This window comes from Puma concolor, chromosome B1, assembly GCF_028749965.1.
Source record: "Puma concolor isolate L17-30 chromosome B1, mPumCon1.1.hap2, whole genome shotgun sequence".
In the NCBI taxonomy this organism is placed as follows: domain Eukaryota; kingdom Metazoa; phylum Chordata; class Mammalia; order Carnivora; family Felidae; genus Puma; species Puma concolor.
Window position 1 is genome coordinate 83,763,081 of NC_141670.1, and position 16,624 is coordinate 83,779,704.

At 39.6% G+C, this 16,624-nt stretch overlaps 1 protein-coding gene across 1 annotated transcript in view; it reads left to right on the forward strand.

Moving 5' to 3' along the window:
* FREM3 (FRAS1 related extracellular matrix 3) overlaps positions 1-14,491 on the forward strand; it is an 87,078-nt gene extending 72,587 nt beyond the window's left edge. Inside the window, exons 7-8 of the mRNA XM_025921630.2 lie at positions 10,415-10,564; positions 13,760-14,491. Of these exons, the coding sequence (XP_025777415.2) occupies positions 10,415-10,564; positions 13,760-14,001 (392 nt within the window). The 3' untranslated portion in view covers positions 14,002-14,491. The remainder of the gene's footprint in view (positions 1-10,414; positions 10,565-13,759) is intronic.
* The last annotated feature ends 2,133 nt before the right edge of the window (positions 14,492-16,624 follow it).

The following is a 16,624-nucleotide window of genomic DNA, read 5'->3' on the forward strand; positions in this document are numbered from 1 at the left end:
TGAACAGTTGAGAGATAAATCTATTTGATGTTCCTTTCTCCAAAGACTGTGAGTGGCTTGTCAAATACATAGATAACACCAAACCCAAGAACAAAAAAATAATTCAGGAAGATAAAATATTTGTGTATGAATTTATTAAAAAAAAACAGCCTAAGGATGTGACCCAAGACTTAGAAAGAAGCCAAGAAGAGGACCAAAGTTAAGTATCTGATTCTCCAACCTGGATTGCCCACAGTGACCCTCATCTTAGCAGCATAAGGGGGCTTGCTCATAACAATAAGTACATGATTCTTCAAATGGTACAAGGGTACCATGGAGCTCCCATGTCTAGGCATCCAGACTTTTCTTCCTACCCTATGTGACAAAATATTTGGCTCTAGTTCCAGGGTATCCCAGCTGAAATTTGGCCAGAGAAGAAGGGGTCTCCTCACTCCTCAACACCAACTCCATGCCCCAGATGTGATACAAAGTATCAAGCCCAATATTATTTTCCTAGGTCTCAATTGCCCTTTCTACAAGAGGCACTTTCAAGAGAAAATGTTGATAAAGCCAGGAGCAGGATCAGACTATCTCATTACCAGTCTCAGGCTGCTTCATCTCCCAAACATGCTTCTGTCAGGATTTGAGCGGCCGTGAGTTGCTGTGTTCAGATCTAGGCAAGATTAGATGGCATTCTGAGTCTGGGCATTACCACCTCTCCAGGTGACGTTGGTCAGGTCAAGCTATCTGGAGCTCAGTTTCCCAATCCATAAAGTAAGGAGGTTTAAATGTGTTATCTCTAGGGACGCTTCCAACTCTAGAATTTGATGTTTCTTTTTTTTTTCCAAAGTATGTATGTATGTATGTATGTATGTATGTATTGAGAAAGAGAGTGTGAGTGCATATGAACAGGGGAGGGGCAGAGAGAGAGGGGGAAAGAGAATCTCAAGCAGGCTCCATGCTATCAACACAGAGTCCGATGCAGGGCTTAATATCATGAACCCGTGAGAGCATGACCTGAGTCAAAATCAAGAGTTGGATGCTTAACCAACTGAGCTACCCAGGCGCCCCTAGAATTTGACAGTTCTTGAAGTCCTTCTTAAGGCTTTAGTTAATCATTACTCATACCTATAAAATGAAATACCCTATAGAATATTTGAGTATTTTTTAAATGTTGTCATGAACTTAAAAATTTGTGTTAAAATACTGCTCCTAAAAAGTCAGGTAAAACGGCTAATCACTGAATTTGAATGGCCTTCTGATTCAGGCTACCCATTTTGTTTTCTGTTTCTCCAAGGCTTCCTCCAGATAAATAAATTCTTATTGTTTGACTCATGCTATTTTTTCTACTTGGGTTCTAGGAGATCCCCCAAAATAATGTCTGTACACTATATAGTTTTTCATGCTGTAACATTTTCTAAGCATATAATGAGTTACACTTTGATAAGGAAGTACATTGCAATTTTACCCACACATTTAGGAAGAAATTTTTCTTAAAAATCATCCTGAAAAACTAAAGCAAAAGTAAAGAATAAGATTGTCCAACCTTCAATGATTCTCTTTTTTTTTTCCCCAGTGAGAAGTATATTTCTTACAACCTCTTTCCCTAACACTTTTTAAGAGTTTATCAAAACACCAGAGTGTCCTGCAAAACTACAAATACCAGAGATGAGCATAAATGATCCAACAGACATCAGAGCTAAGCAAGAAATTTCACAGGGCTCAGAATGGACTATGACTTTGTTGGTGTGCTCAAAAGTGAGTTTACTCTTGGACGCACCTTATGGAAGAGCTTGGACCGAGCTTCTTAACCCAAATCTCAGTGTTTGTGTGTACAGTAAGAAATGAATAACTGTCAAAGGGGTGGACATTCAAGTCTATTGGTCAATATGGTAGGCTGAATAATGGCCCTCAAATAAGTCCATGTCCTAATCCCTCAAAGAGAAATACTTTCTCTTTGAGTCCTGACATATCCCCACTTACTTTTTACTTTAAAACCTTAGTAGTTTCAAAATGTTGTTTTTTTATTTTTGAGAGAGCACAAGTGGAGGCGGAGCAGATAGAGGGGGTGACAGAAGATCTAAAGTAGTCTCTGTGCTGACAACAGTGAGTCCGATGTGGGGCTTGAACTCACAACTCATGAACTGCTAGATCATGACCTGAGCTGAAGTCAGACGCTCAACTGACTGAGCCATCCAGGTACCCCTAAAAACCTTAGTAGTTTTAAATCTTACCATGTTTAGAATGGAGAAATGGTGTCACTCTCCAATGCTAAATATAAAAAGAAAGGGAAAAAAATAGAACAAAAAGGCACTCTCCAATGCTAAATATAAAAAGAAAGGGAAAAAAATAGAACAAAAAGGAAGAAAATTAACACAAAATCCAGTATATGATACAGTTGTTAACTTACAGTATTGTTTGAAATGATTTTAGTAGATTCTTAAGTAATTAAGTCATTCAAGAAACATTTATAGTGACCTACTGTGCACTTAGCACAGGACCACAAAGTCAAATAAGGTCTTTCTCTTGCCTTCCTGTCACATCTGACTTGATCTCTACTTAGACTTCTCAAAATCATGACATCTTTTGAATGCGGAAACAGTCATATACAGAAATAATGGAAGATTTTTAGTTTGGTATAAACAATCTTAATCGCTACATACTTTTCTGAGCAAGTCACTGTTAGTAATGGTTGAATCCAGGAAACTTGCATTCAGATCCTTTAACATTTATTGACGATGGAGCACTTTGCTAAGCTTAGAAAACCCCAGTACCCACTCATTAAAGGAGGCTACATGGGCAACGACCTTATAAGCAGGAAATTGTTTGATGTGCATCTTAGCAATGCCATCAAGCCACAGAACCACCTCTATCTAGCCTGGGCAAAGACTGTCGGGAGTCCTGGACTCTCAAGGTCCATGGTCAGAATACTCTTCCTTTTAACATGGCTGGAAATGGGCAGCCCATTCTTTCTTCTGGCTGCTTTCTCTTTTCTAGGTCCCACACAGAGTAAACTTCATAAAGCAATTGTGCTACAGATGTGACCATACTAATCTAGCTCCACTCTGCTAAGGCTGCACAGTCACGTTCCCTGTAGCCCCAGATGGACTGTACTGAGTAGGTGCCCTAAAACATCCCAATTCCACGGTCAGAATTAATGATATTTCAGCAAAGGTATTCTGTAAAATTCTAAGGTGTGACTTCCTCCCCTTTCAGGTCCTGGCGGTGGCGCTCAGGTAACAACTGCCCCTGAATGACTGCTATGGGTGCTTCTTCCACTTTAGTCACTAGACTAAAGGTATTCAGAGATTTTGCCATTCATGATGCTACTGGTTCCTCTGAATGGTACCATTTTACCTTCTCCTTGAGAAATAGCCATAGTGATTATTAGTGTGCCTACCACGTGATTATAATCTTTTGGAATACTGATGTTAAGTGACAATTCCTCTAATTCAGTTTTTAAGCACTAAACTTTTATCAAACTCTAATGTGTAGTCTATCTCAGGCAGTAATATAGTTGTCATTTCAGTCAGGAATAACAAGTGTCTTACAAAATTGACGATTTGGGAAAATACTGAGCAAAGTGCACACTCATTTTCCAGGGTTAGGATTTTGTGTGTAATTTGCCATAGTCTGGGCACTTGTTAAGAACCAATAATGCTTTCTTTGTTCAGACATGTCGAGTCCATCATCTTGTAGCAGAAGTAGGTTTTCATTTAAGCCAACTATCCAGCAATCTAAAGACATGGCCAAGCCAGTTGAAGGAAAACTTTTTTTTTTTTCTAATTAGAATTGGAATGCAATGGGTTTTTTTGTTTGGTTGGTTTGAGTTGTTTTAGATAATTTTTTTAATTGAAATATAGTTGGCACATAATGTTACATTATTTTCAGGGGTAAAACATAGTGATGGTCAAGTCTATATGTTATGATGTGCCCACCACAAGGGTAGCCACCATCTGTCACCATACAACGCTATTACAATACCAATGACTGTATTCCCTGTGCTGTACCTTTTAAGGGATGAAATGTTGTTATTCTATTTAGCTAGATTCTGAGAAGTGTTTTGCCTCCTTAAACAGAGATCAAATATCCCCTTGTCAGATGGGTCACCTACAGGAATACCTTTGTAAAGACAACTACCATGGAGTAATGCTAAGAAAAGAAATCATTCAGGAGCAGAGGCAACTGAACCATCCGAGATCCTGGCCCTGCACTCCCACAGAATCCCTTATAAAAAACAGCAACTGATGAGGGCAGATACCACGGAGTATGGCCAATAAGTATTAGCTAAATGAATGCGTGGTAGGCTTCAGACCCTAACTTCCACTGGCCCTGTACCAGGGGCAGGAGGAAACTGAGGACACTTTTTTTTTTTTTTAATGTTTATCTATTTTGAGGGAGAGAGAGACAGAGTGTGAGTGGGGGAGGGGCAGATAGAGAGGGAGACACAGAATCCGAAGCAAGTTCTAGGCTCCAAGCTGTCAGCACAGAGCCCGATGTGGGGCTTGAACCCACCAACTGTGAGATCATGACCTGAGCGGAAGTCAGACGCTTAACCGACTGAGCCACCCAGGAGCCCCCTGAGGACACTTATTAATTAGCAAATTGTGTCTGTTTTATATTTAAACACTTATAGCAGGTTCCTGTTTTCTACTTAGGATGTTTCTTTCAGTTTTTATGATGTGATTTGAAAACTTGTAATCTGCTACAAAGAAAAAATTGATGTCCAGTTTCATAGAGGGCTGTTAGTTTTGTCCTGAGGCAATAAGATTTGTATAACATGCATACAATTTGCCTATAAAGATTGCCACATAGATTAGTATCTTTATCATTGAATGGGTATTGAACAGAATGATGACAGATTTAAGAAAACATTGTAAAGAAAAATTGTGTAAAGAAATTGCATATAAACAAAGTGTCATTTTGGTGAAATCAGCACATCCAACTTTTTTGTTATGTGGTTAATACTGTTGCAAGACCAAGATAAAGTTCAACACATAAATGGTTTTAAAGCCTGAAAGACCTTTTTCTGTGCTGTAAAACTAGGAAACCATTCAGAAGAAAGAGTATCACTGTGCTGTATAGGGTTGTTCATATTACAATTGCCACAGGCTTCATAAATAGAAAAAATTATTTCAGTTCTTTTTTTTAAGTTTTTTTTTTTTTTTTTCAACGTTTATTTATTTTTGGGACAGAGAGAGACAGAGCATGAACGGGGGAGGGGCAGAGAGAGAGGGAGACACAGAATCGGAAACAGGCTCCAGGCTCCGAGCCATCAGCCCAGAGCCTGACGCGGGGCTCGAACTCACGGACCGCGAGATCGTGACCTGGCTGAAGTCGGACGCTTAACCGACTGCGCCACCCAGGCGCCCCTTTTTTTAAGTTTTTTTATTTATTTTGAGAGAAAAAGAGAGAGAGTGAGAGAGAGAGAATCCCAAGCAGACTCCCCACCATCAGCACAGAGCCCAATGTGGATCTTGAACCCAGAAACCATGAGGACATGACCTGAGCTGAAATCAAGAGTCAGATGCTCAACCAACTGAGCCACCCAAACACCCCACTGTTTTTGTTCTTAAACTTGGGTGCCATAGTTCACTTTTTGCAGCTTAAAGTTTCGTAAGATGTATTTTTTTGTTTTGCACTGATTGCCACTGTTGTCTTGCACATATCTTTCTGGAAATGCTTACTACATTTGACGTTGTGACCAGTCATTTTTCTCAAAACTCTCTGCTCTTGATATTCCTGGTTCCCCCTTTCTTGCCATCAATCCATTTTTTCATTCATCTGTTTGTCTGTCCTTCCTTTTTCTTTCTTTCTTTTCTTTTCTTTTTTTTTTTTTTTTTTTTTTTTTTTTTTGCTTCTCTTTTGCACTTTTTCCCCTCTGCCAGTTTCCCTAAAGGTTGATTCCCCCAGGACAATTCTCTTTATTCATCCATATTGGATGATTGTATCATCTATACAGGATGGACTCCAACTTGTGTGCCTAACACCCTCAAATCTTATCTCGAGCCCTGATTCTTGAACTCCAGATTCACACATTAAACCTTTCTAGACCTGTCTACTTGGATATCCCATCAGATGTCATCATCTTGCCCTCTCTTACTCCTATATTCCCAACTAAGTTATCGACAGTTCCACTCCCACACCCCCAGGGCATCCTAGAAGCTGCCTACATCCAACCACTGGGTGCTGCTCAGGACACTTACCCCATTCATCTCCCCCTTCAACCTTAATACTAGTATGTACTTCAAACCACGCTCATGTGTCACCTGGATAATTGCAGTAGCTTCCTCCTTGGTAACATTAACTCTTCCTTCAATCTGTAGCTCACACTGAAGTTAGACAGATGTACAGAAAACAACAACAAAAACCAACCACCTTTCCACTGCTTAAAATCGGTTCCCACGTTCTATAGAGTCTACAAAGTAAAGGCTCATTTACTTCAAATTGATCCAAGTCCCTGCAGTATCTGGCTTCTACCTTCCTCTCTAATGCATTCCCAACATCCCTTTACTCTCATCTCATATATCACTAGGAAACAAAGGCTCGTATTTCTCCCCAGACACTAGGCTTCTTCAGGCTTATATGCCTTTTTCTGTATTAGCCACTCTGTTTGGAACATTCCTCCCAGCTTTCCCATTGGTCCATTCTCCTTCATCCTCAGATCCAGCACAGCTTTATTCCTCCCAGGACTCCTCCTTTGAGCCTTGAGGTTGTGCCTTCTCTTGTCCAAGCATGCAGGGGTCAGCTGATTGAAACTGGTATGGCTGCCCTCTTATACCAAAAATACCTTGAGGGCAAAAAATACCTACTCCTCTATATCCCCAGTAGCTACCACAGTGCTTAGAGCGCAGAGGGGAGTTCAGTAGGTGTTTAACTGAACAAAACAAAATTGAATTTGACTTCGTGAGGCCTGATATTAAAGAACTCATATTGACTCATAGGCATCACCTCTTTCTTTCCTAAGAATTCAGAAACCATTTTAAATAAACTGTTCGAGAATTTTTCTAGAGATTAAGCTTAGCAGTTTGCTTCTGGATTTTATTTTCTCTGCTGAGGCAACTGAAAAGACATTCTCCTACCTTCCATCTTTTGACATCTGTCCTGTTCTGAGTGGTTTCTCAATGTTTACCAATAGCGCTTCTGTCACTTCCTCTGAAAGTCCTTTCTGGATCTTGTCATGAAATTTCCCTGAATCTGGACATTGAATTCCACTGAATTACAGGCCGGTCATATCTCTTTTAGGCGCTTCAACTTCCCAACTTGTCATACCCCTTTTCCCTATTTCTGTTTAAAGGACATTCTCTTTGAAAGGAGATAAAACACATCTATGGCTGCGGAATCAATTTAACGTAAGCGTGCTGGGGTCACAACCATCATTTTCTTTGAAAGGAGATAAAAACGCATCTACGGCTGTGGAATCAATTTAACGTTAAGTGTGATGGGGTCATAATTGCCTCATAATTGCCTACCCTTAAGGATTACTGCCATCACCTCGGTTCTTTAGACAGACCTAGGACAAAGATAACTAGAGACACTGCTGGGCAACACAGAGGCGGTCTTTTCTCCGTTTCAACAAATCTCCTGATGCGCCATACACAGAGCATCTCAGGAGGGTTTCATTATTTTTCTTCCAAGTGGCACTATCCTCCTCTTACATCTTACATCTGACTATATTCCTAGAGGCTTGGCACATTTTTTTTTCTGCATAGCAACATATGTGACCCAAGTATGTTTTCTCTTTCTTACCTCTTGCCCTTCCCTATACATAATACAGAATAAGTTCTGTGCTGAAATATCAGATCACTTTGTCCCAACCTAAAAAAAAACAAAAACAAAAAACAAACAAAAAAAAAAAACCTTTGTAGTAAGTTCAAAATATAACAGAAGTGAGTTAAAAGTTATTTTTTTGACAAATTCTTCAGTACTTGTAATACACCAGCCTCCGTGTCACTGTGGGTACGCTTGGACTACAGTCCCTGACCCTGAGAAGTGTGTAAGGTTGTCATAAAAACACAGAATAGCGTGTTAGCTTGGTAGCTTTAACATTTTAACTTTTTACAGAGGTCATAAATCAAGAGAAGGAGTTCTTTTTTAATTTTTTTTAACATTTATTTCTTTTTGAGAGACAGAGAGAGAGCGCAAGCAGGGGAGGGGCGTAGAGAGAAACACCGAATCTGAAGCAGGCTCCAGGCTCTGAGCTGTCAGTACAGAGCCCGATGCGGGGCTCAAATTCACGAACTGTGAGATCGTGACCTGAGCCAAAGTTGGATGCTTAACGGATTGAGCCACCCAGGCATCTTAAGAGAAAGAGTTCTAAGGAGACCGTTTGGGAAGTAATGTGTGTCATGTACAATATGGAGGACACAGCAAATTGACGTTTGGCTCTACCTGGAAAATCACAATGTAGGAGTCAAGCTGGTCGGGTGCTCTGATGGATGAGCAAAAAAGAGGGGCTGCATCAGGATTAGACAGTATTCCTTGAGTTTGTCAAGGCAACAGTTGCAGAAAGGTTGCCATGGACCAAATGTGAGCCAGGCACACAGGGGAGAGAGCCAGAATGAACTCGTCTTAGGTCTTGTCTGCAGGCGCCATCTAGAGGGGTGAACAAGCCTAAGCAGAAGCACTGCCAATGCTAAAGGACTGAGGAATGATTAAGTGACCCACAAGAGTAGATAGAGATGCATCATCCTCATCAAGGGAACAGCAAATGAGAAATACACAACTACGGGAGTGAGGGCTCTCTAGAGAACACACGAAAGTGCCCGTGAGAAAGAGAATCAGTTTTCTTCCATCGTCTAAGACCAAAGCATGTGATCACCATGATGATAGCCACTAAGAAAAAACTTCCCTGCTCCTTTTGCCTTTCATCCCTCTGTCCTGTCCCAAGCTTGGAAGTATCTGAAATATTCATCGGCAGCAATGGGGAGATGGCTTGAAAGGTCTAGGCAAGAAGAAAATACAGAATGCCCCCCCCCCTTCTGTGAGCACAGTCCTCCCATCTACGGTGAGCCCATAGCAAGGGTGCCCCACCCCTCAGGCACAGAACTACTCAGAACATTAGGAAGCATGGGGTAAAGAATGCCGAATTTCTTGAGTAAGTTATATATGGCTTCCCAGAGCAGGTAACTCTTAATCACGTTCTTAAAGAATGAGTAGAAATGTGTGAAATCGGATATTTGGGAAGAGAGTTCCAGCTCAGGAAAAATCACCAGCAACAATGAAGGCCCAGACACACACAGTATGTTGGGTATGAGGTGTTTAGTGCAACAGGGCACAGGGCCAGTTGTGGTGCCCAGTGATTCCAGAAAAATGGACTCCAGTCAGATAAGGAGAGGTCTTGTATGCCATGTTAAAACTTTGAGTAAAACTTTCCTCAGCATTAAGAAATCTACTAAAATACATCCTGAGTAAATAATGCTTATTAAATTTGATTTGCACCTTCCAAAATTTTAAATTTAATCCAGATATGCTCCCGTGTTGCGTTATGCTTGCAAAGATGTCACCTCTATAATGTTAACTTTCCATTTACTCTCTCTGGGGTCATTCCTCCATGGTGAAGCTGCTTCTTGGTGTTTACATTTTTTTCTTGCCTCCAGATTTCACAGTCTACACAAACATTCATTTTAAAACCTTTCCATGACAGCTAGTATAGCTGTCTGGTATAACAGCTAGCTAAACCTGTGTAAGCTTTAAATAGTCAGCTAAGTTCATGGGCTACTTTTTAAAACACCGAGACCAAGATATAAATAGGTATACCCATAAAAGTCCTAACTTTCTCATTGTCAAACTTTTCCTCCCTTCAGGAGATACAGGCTACCCTTCTACCTGCCCCCCAAAGTCTGATTTCCACTTTGGCTTCCTCAACCTACTCTATCTAGGGACCCCCTTCTCTGCCTCCAGTGGAGCATTTCTGACATCTCAGCTCATGGGATCCTGCCACCCCCTAGGATTTCTGTCTATCCCTGTGATCAACAAGTGTTATGAAAAAAGGAACAGCAGCAGTCCTCAAATTCAGAACCCTGGCTAGACTGTCCCTCAACATAAAAAGCACTTTCTCCTGAGAAAAAGCCTTGTAAATTCCCCACCATCTTTTCCCAAACAATAACTGACTTGCCTGAGTTACAGCTAATTGGCCAATTTTCCCAAACAGAGACATTTCTTTGTATGACAGAAACCTCTTGAAACAGAAAAGTGAGTAGAATTCTAGCTGAACTTATCTCACTGCACCTCCTGGAGTCAGATTTGTGGCATGTGATTCTGATATGGATGTGTGTGTGTGTGTGTGTGTGTGTGTGTGTTGTTTTTTCCTTCTCCAGTCTGTGGCATCTGTCAAGTCTGATGATTGTGACAAACATCCAGGGTCACAGGGCCAATGAGATAGTTGGCCTGGTGGGTTGAAGTATTCTTAATTTGTCCTTTGGTGCCTCCCTAGAGCCTACCCTGCACTTTGGGAATGCTGAGTATCATGTCGATGAAAGTGCTGGCTCCTTAGAGATCTGTGTCTGGAGGACAGGCCCTGACCTTTCACAAGCATCATCTGTCACTGTGCGCTCCAGGAAGACAGAGCCAGCATCAGCAGAAGGTGAGAGGGCCATTTTTAAAAAAATGTGTCATGGGGTTTCTGGGTGGTTCATTTGGTTGAGCATCTGACTCTTGATTTCGGTGCAGGTCATATCTCATGGTTCATGAGTTCTAGCTTCGCATCAGGCTCTGTGCTGATAGCACAGAGTCTGCTTGGGATTGTCTGTCTCCCTCTCTCTCTGTCCCCTCCCTCTCATGCTCTCTCTTTCAAAAATAAATAAATAAACATTTTTTAAAATAAAAAATATATCATTATCAAGATATATGTATAGGGTGGAGACTAGTCTGTTAAGTGTAGTATGCCTGGTCTTTGTTAATGGACCCTGATTTTAAGTTTCTCCTACCTGAGCACATAGATGGTCTGTGTATTTAATGACTTTTGCTGTTTATAAAACAGACTTTATGATCCATTCATTACCCATTGGATTGTCATGGACCAAAATTAATTTTCTGAAGTTCAGAATATTTGTAAATACTATAAGCTGTTCGTAACAGTATTTCAGACCAAAATGCCTCTTTAATGGCTGAACCAGGCCCATCTCCTGGGGAAACCCAGGTACTGTTAGACCCTAGAAGGATAGGAGGTTTGCACTCTGACTCAGGCATTTTCCTTGGCTTAAGCATCGTGTCATCATGGCCCACTCACCTTTGCCCCTCTTGATATGGACAATTAAGGCCTGGCTGACAGTGGAGCTAGACAGTTCTGGATACTACCTGCTCTGGCAAGCCTGTCGGCTGCTTTACCAAAAAATAAAACAAACAAACAAAAACCCAAAACACAGAATAATTCAACAGGAAAAGAAAGGGAAATTTCCATCTACAATGATATCCACATTTTCTCATTTGTCATCTGGGACCTTTTAGTCTCCTGGGTCATGGACAATCAGTTAGTTCAGGATATCCAAGGCACATGAGAATATTTTAAGGTAAAAGCACAAATCTTGCAAATAAAACCCAGCAATATTAAAGTCTATACTAACTAATGAGGCATCAAGAGAATAAAATCTATATTGACCTCTCAAATCGTAAACCCAGTTTCAGCATGTACCCATAAACAGGAATATAAAGAAGGAAAATAAAGACAGATTTAGAGCACGGTGCTTGCTCTTGGAAGAATTCACATGTTATAACTCTCCAGTGATTATATCATAGCACATGATACATGAAACCAGTAATGATCCTTACAAGGTTTTTTAGTGGGTTTTTGGTTTTTTCTTCTTGCTTTTTTTTCTTTTCTCTTCTTTCTTTTTCTTAATTTACAGAGGTCATTTTTCACTCTCTATGTGTTTGTGTAAACAAAAATAAATAGACTAATTGGCTTATTGGGCTATTTTGCTTGTGGTTGGGAAAATAAAATTTGAATTCATTTAGATAAATCCCTTTGCATACAAGTAGTGACCCTTCTGCTCGCTCTCAGGTGGGGATGGACTAATAGAAATAATGCATCTGTGAAGCACCTGGGTGGCTAAGTCAGTTGAACGTCCAACTTCGCCTCTGGTCATGATCTCACAGTTCATGGGTTTGAGCCCCACGTCGGGCTCTGTGCTGACAGCTCAGAGCCAGGAGCCTGCTTCGGATTCTGTGTCTCCCTTTCTCTCTGCTCCTCCCCTGCTGTGCTCTATCTCTCTCTCTGTCTCTCAAAAATAAGTAGATGTTAAAAAAAATTTTTTTTAAAGTAATGCTTCCGCTCAGCTTGGTTAATTAACAATAATAATTATGCATACATAGTTATACTATATCATTATAACTTGTTACATAAATAATAATTATAATTTCTTTGTACTAGATGCCTACTATTTGCCAGACTCCATGCTAGAATCTTTGCTGTATTATCTCTAATCTTCACAACAACCTTGTAAAAGAGCAATAATTACCCCATTTTGCAATTAAAGAAACTGAGACTCAGAGAGTTTCAGTAGTTGGTACAAGTAAGCAATAAACTAAGACCTGAACCAAAGTGTAAAAGATACAAAAGTCTCTTTTCCTTACTCTCCTGCCCTGGTATTTTTCAGCATAATCTTGCTTTGCCTTTCTTAAATGTAATTATTTAATGGCTTTTTAAAAAATATCTTTGCAACAATCTCAAACTTACAGAAAAGTGACAAGTACAGGAAAAGCAGGGTTTTTTTTTTTTTCCTGAACCATTAAGAGTAGGTTGCCAATAAACTTGGAACCATCTCTCTGAAAACTTAGATTGCCATTCCTACAAAGATATTTTCCTTTATGACCACAATGCAAGCATAAAATCAAGAAATTAACTTGATAAAATTACTGCAATTTAATCCAAACACCTCATTCAAGATCCACCAGGTCTGATGTTTCCTTATAATTAGATTCAGGCTCTGCATCTTTGGCAGGAAAGTTGCAGAGATGACAGTGTTGTCACTGGAGCCAATCAAACGGCACACCATTTCCATTTATCCTATTAATGGTGGTGTTAACTTTGATCACTTGGTTAAGTGGTATCTTCCAGGTCTCCCCACTGTGAAGTTATTTTTCTTCCTTTGCAATTAATAATTATTTTATGGAGAGATACCTTGAGACAATATAAATATTCTGTTCCTCGATTTATTAATATATTTATATTACCTAGGGTTCTCTATGTAAATGTAATTTACAAATGTAAATTTACAAATGTAAATGCTGTCTTTACATTTGATGACTTTTTTAAATAAGTAGCAAAGAAATTATATGATTAGGTGCACTAACTTACAAAATAATAATGCAGAAAGTGGCACCAACTCCATGACTTAGTAAAATTGAGCAGAATGTGATAAGGTTAACCAAATATCTAGCAAAGGTGAATGAGTGAAACCTAATGAAAATTAAATTCCTGATAGTTATCTTAACAATAAAAATTAAAAAGATAAATTCTTCACTGCAAATTGAAGTTGCCTTCAGAGAACCTTCAGTCTCTCAGTGGGATTTTTGTGGAAGTACTTAAAAAGTGATGTGCCTGGTCTCAACATGGAGAACACTGATGAGGATGGCCCATGCTCATGGATGAGAGACTATCATGGCATTCAGTAGATTATGGAAACTTTCGCTTTCTGGGGGTTGAGCCCACAAAATATGATTCTGAAATTGCTGTGTATATAGGAGAATGTGATTATTCCCTGAAGAAAATTTTTCTGTGAAGGAAAACTTGTGAAAGTGAATCCTACAGTCTCACTCTTGACCTTTCCTTTCCCACTAGCTGGAATAGATTATGTTGGCATCAGCCGAAATCTGGGCTTTGCACCAGGAGTTCATATGCAGATATTCCAAGTGACAATCCTTGATGACCTGGGACAACCCATCTTGGAGGGTCCAGAGAGGTTTGAATTAGTTCTCCAGATGCCAGTGGGTGCAGTGCTTGGAGAACCAAATAAAACCACCATTTTCATCAATGACACCATCACTGACTGTAAGCAGAGTACTTGTAGTTCCTTTGATTGAAAGACTTTAAGGACTTAACAGCCAAAATATGTCTCCTAACAACAGAATGAAACTGTACTGTATTAACAGCTTAGCAACTCTGGAATATCAATGATATTGTACTGTTATTGATGTTATATGTATGCTGGTGATATACACAAATATAGCTTATGTGACTGTATGGATACAGAGATATGCACATATACAGAGAGAGGACTGAGCCCACAAAAGATTAGACTGTGTTCTTGTTTTCCTTTTCCTATTTTCTTTTATTTTGTTTCTAAAGCTCGTGAAAAACATTGTCATCAATTAAATCAAAAGTTAAGAACAAAAGGGTCGGCTTCTCTTTGCCAATTGATGCTTAACGTGAAGCACCTTTCACCCACATACATACTGTCACCCTCTTTCAGTTTTTCAGGTTATCGTGATAAAAGTGCCCTGACTGAAATTTGCCCATACGCTGAAAGCTCCTTTTTGTGAATTGCTTAATTTTCCTCCACAAGTCCTTTTATCAGAGCCACTTAGGTAGGAAAATCCTTTCATCACCTCTCCCTTCTTTTGCAAATGCCTTTATAAAAGATGATTTAAAAAAAGCAATAAAATGATTTTTTTAATGCAAGTATCAAAAAAGAGAAGAAAGAAAAGTTGAAGAGTTGCATAATCCCCAAACTGCCCAATTAGTTCTTAAAGAAGTTTAAAGTTGGCAATATAAATTACCGACAGCATGCCGTAGCTAATACCCCATAAATCCGAGTTTCCCAACTATTTTGAAAAACACATCTTCTTTCCGGCATATCTTTTAGGTATTTCTTTGACAAACGCTTTTTAAATCTGTTTCAGACATGACTTAAACTATTTGCAAGCCAACATTGCACATAAGAACTGTTCCAAAAAACAAAACAAAACATTTCAAGAAGCCTTCCCCACAGATAGTGAAGGGGATGAGAAGGCCCTTGGCTGCCACGTGATCTACGCATTTAGGTAGAGAAGTCCCTGTCATCAATCTGGGTTTTGCTTCCTTACTAGACAACGTCAGCTTCTCCAACCAGAGAGGAGATTTTTCCAAGCTACCTTGTAACTCTTGACCTCACTTCTCCTTAAAATGAGAAATTTGTACTTGATTTCCAGTTCTAATTCCTGTCTGAGTACTTACCTATCAACAGAAAATCACTCTCCCTCATCTTATAATTTGCCCAGTTACCAGGATCAAAAATCTTTTAAACTCAGTTCAATTCAACAGATATTTATTGGGCTTCTCCAATGTGTCAAAAAGATATGAACCCTTCATAAATGTTTTTTTAAGTAATGAAAAAACTATGTATCGGCCAGGATAACTCTTAGGTACACCCAACAGTCCCCAAGTGAAGCAGCCATCCTAAACTTCCCATTGAGCACCTCTGTGCCCATGATAAGTCCACATTGTCAGCCTTATAGAGAAAGCCACAGAGGATTCTAGTTTGAACCTGAAATTAATCCCGGTCTTCCAGTGTTTTTCAGCCATTCTCTCTCCCTCTTCCCCCCACCCTTCTCTCTCTCATTCTGTCCTTGGTGAAGGAACTCCATTGAGAAGAATGCAGTGTTTATGCATGCATCATTTTTGTTGGGTAACATTACCAACAGTGCTTTCTGTGAGGTCAGTCTGTTCGATTCCTAATTTCCTCCCAGGAAGACATGCCTGGAAGCAAAATGACTTTTTTTAGGCTTCTAGGATTTAACCTGGTGTATTCTATACAACTTTAGTTGTACTAAATGATGTACATGCTGAATGAAGGTGATCTAACAGTCTAAAAGAGTGAAAAATGCCCAATTTCCTACCAAGAATGGATTGACACACTATAGAAAATTGGACTCATTTTCATTCCTCACATATTCTTTCCTCATGCTAACATTTTTAGGGAATAAAAAGTATGTACATATTTTTCTCATTAATACTTAATGGAGATATGCCAGCCGTATCCAGGATGTTGCTGCTACTGCATAAAACTATACGTGGAAAAGTGTTGTATATTTTATTCTAGTATCCAGAGTCCAGTTTAAGGAGCCCAATTTACAGGAGCGCTGCCTGAAAAAGACAAGCAGCCAAGCGCAGTCATTTTACTGGAGCAGAGGAGACACCAGCTGTCAGTCCATACACTGCTGTACCCACCAGGTTTCAGCCCAGTTGATGATGGACCATGAGGAGCAGCCCAACACTGATGACTCCACATTCATTTTCTACCAGGTAAGCATTCTGCAAATTTTTTGCCATGAGGCACCACAATGTTGTACCTCCTAACCTTATTATAATAATGAATAATTATAAACAACCTAAATGTTGCCTACTAGGGAAATTGTTAAATGAATTGTGGGACATCTACTTGATAGAATAATATGAATTCTAGATTACCAGTGATCATGTTGCTACTGTAATCTTTAAACATATGAAAGAGAGTAAAAAGGACATGTCTGGAAAAGATAATAACTTTGTTTTAGGGTAATGAGATTATCAGCCTTTTTTTCCCCCAAACCTACTGAATAGTTACATTGGTAAATATATGTGTTCAAGAGCACATTGTTGCTACTTATGACATTAAGAAAATTAAGCAGGTTATAATGACCTCACTCTGTTACATTATCACAATTTATGACAGAAGCAAATGGGGTC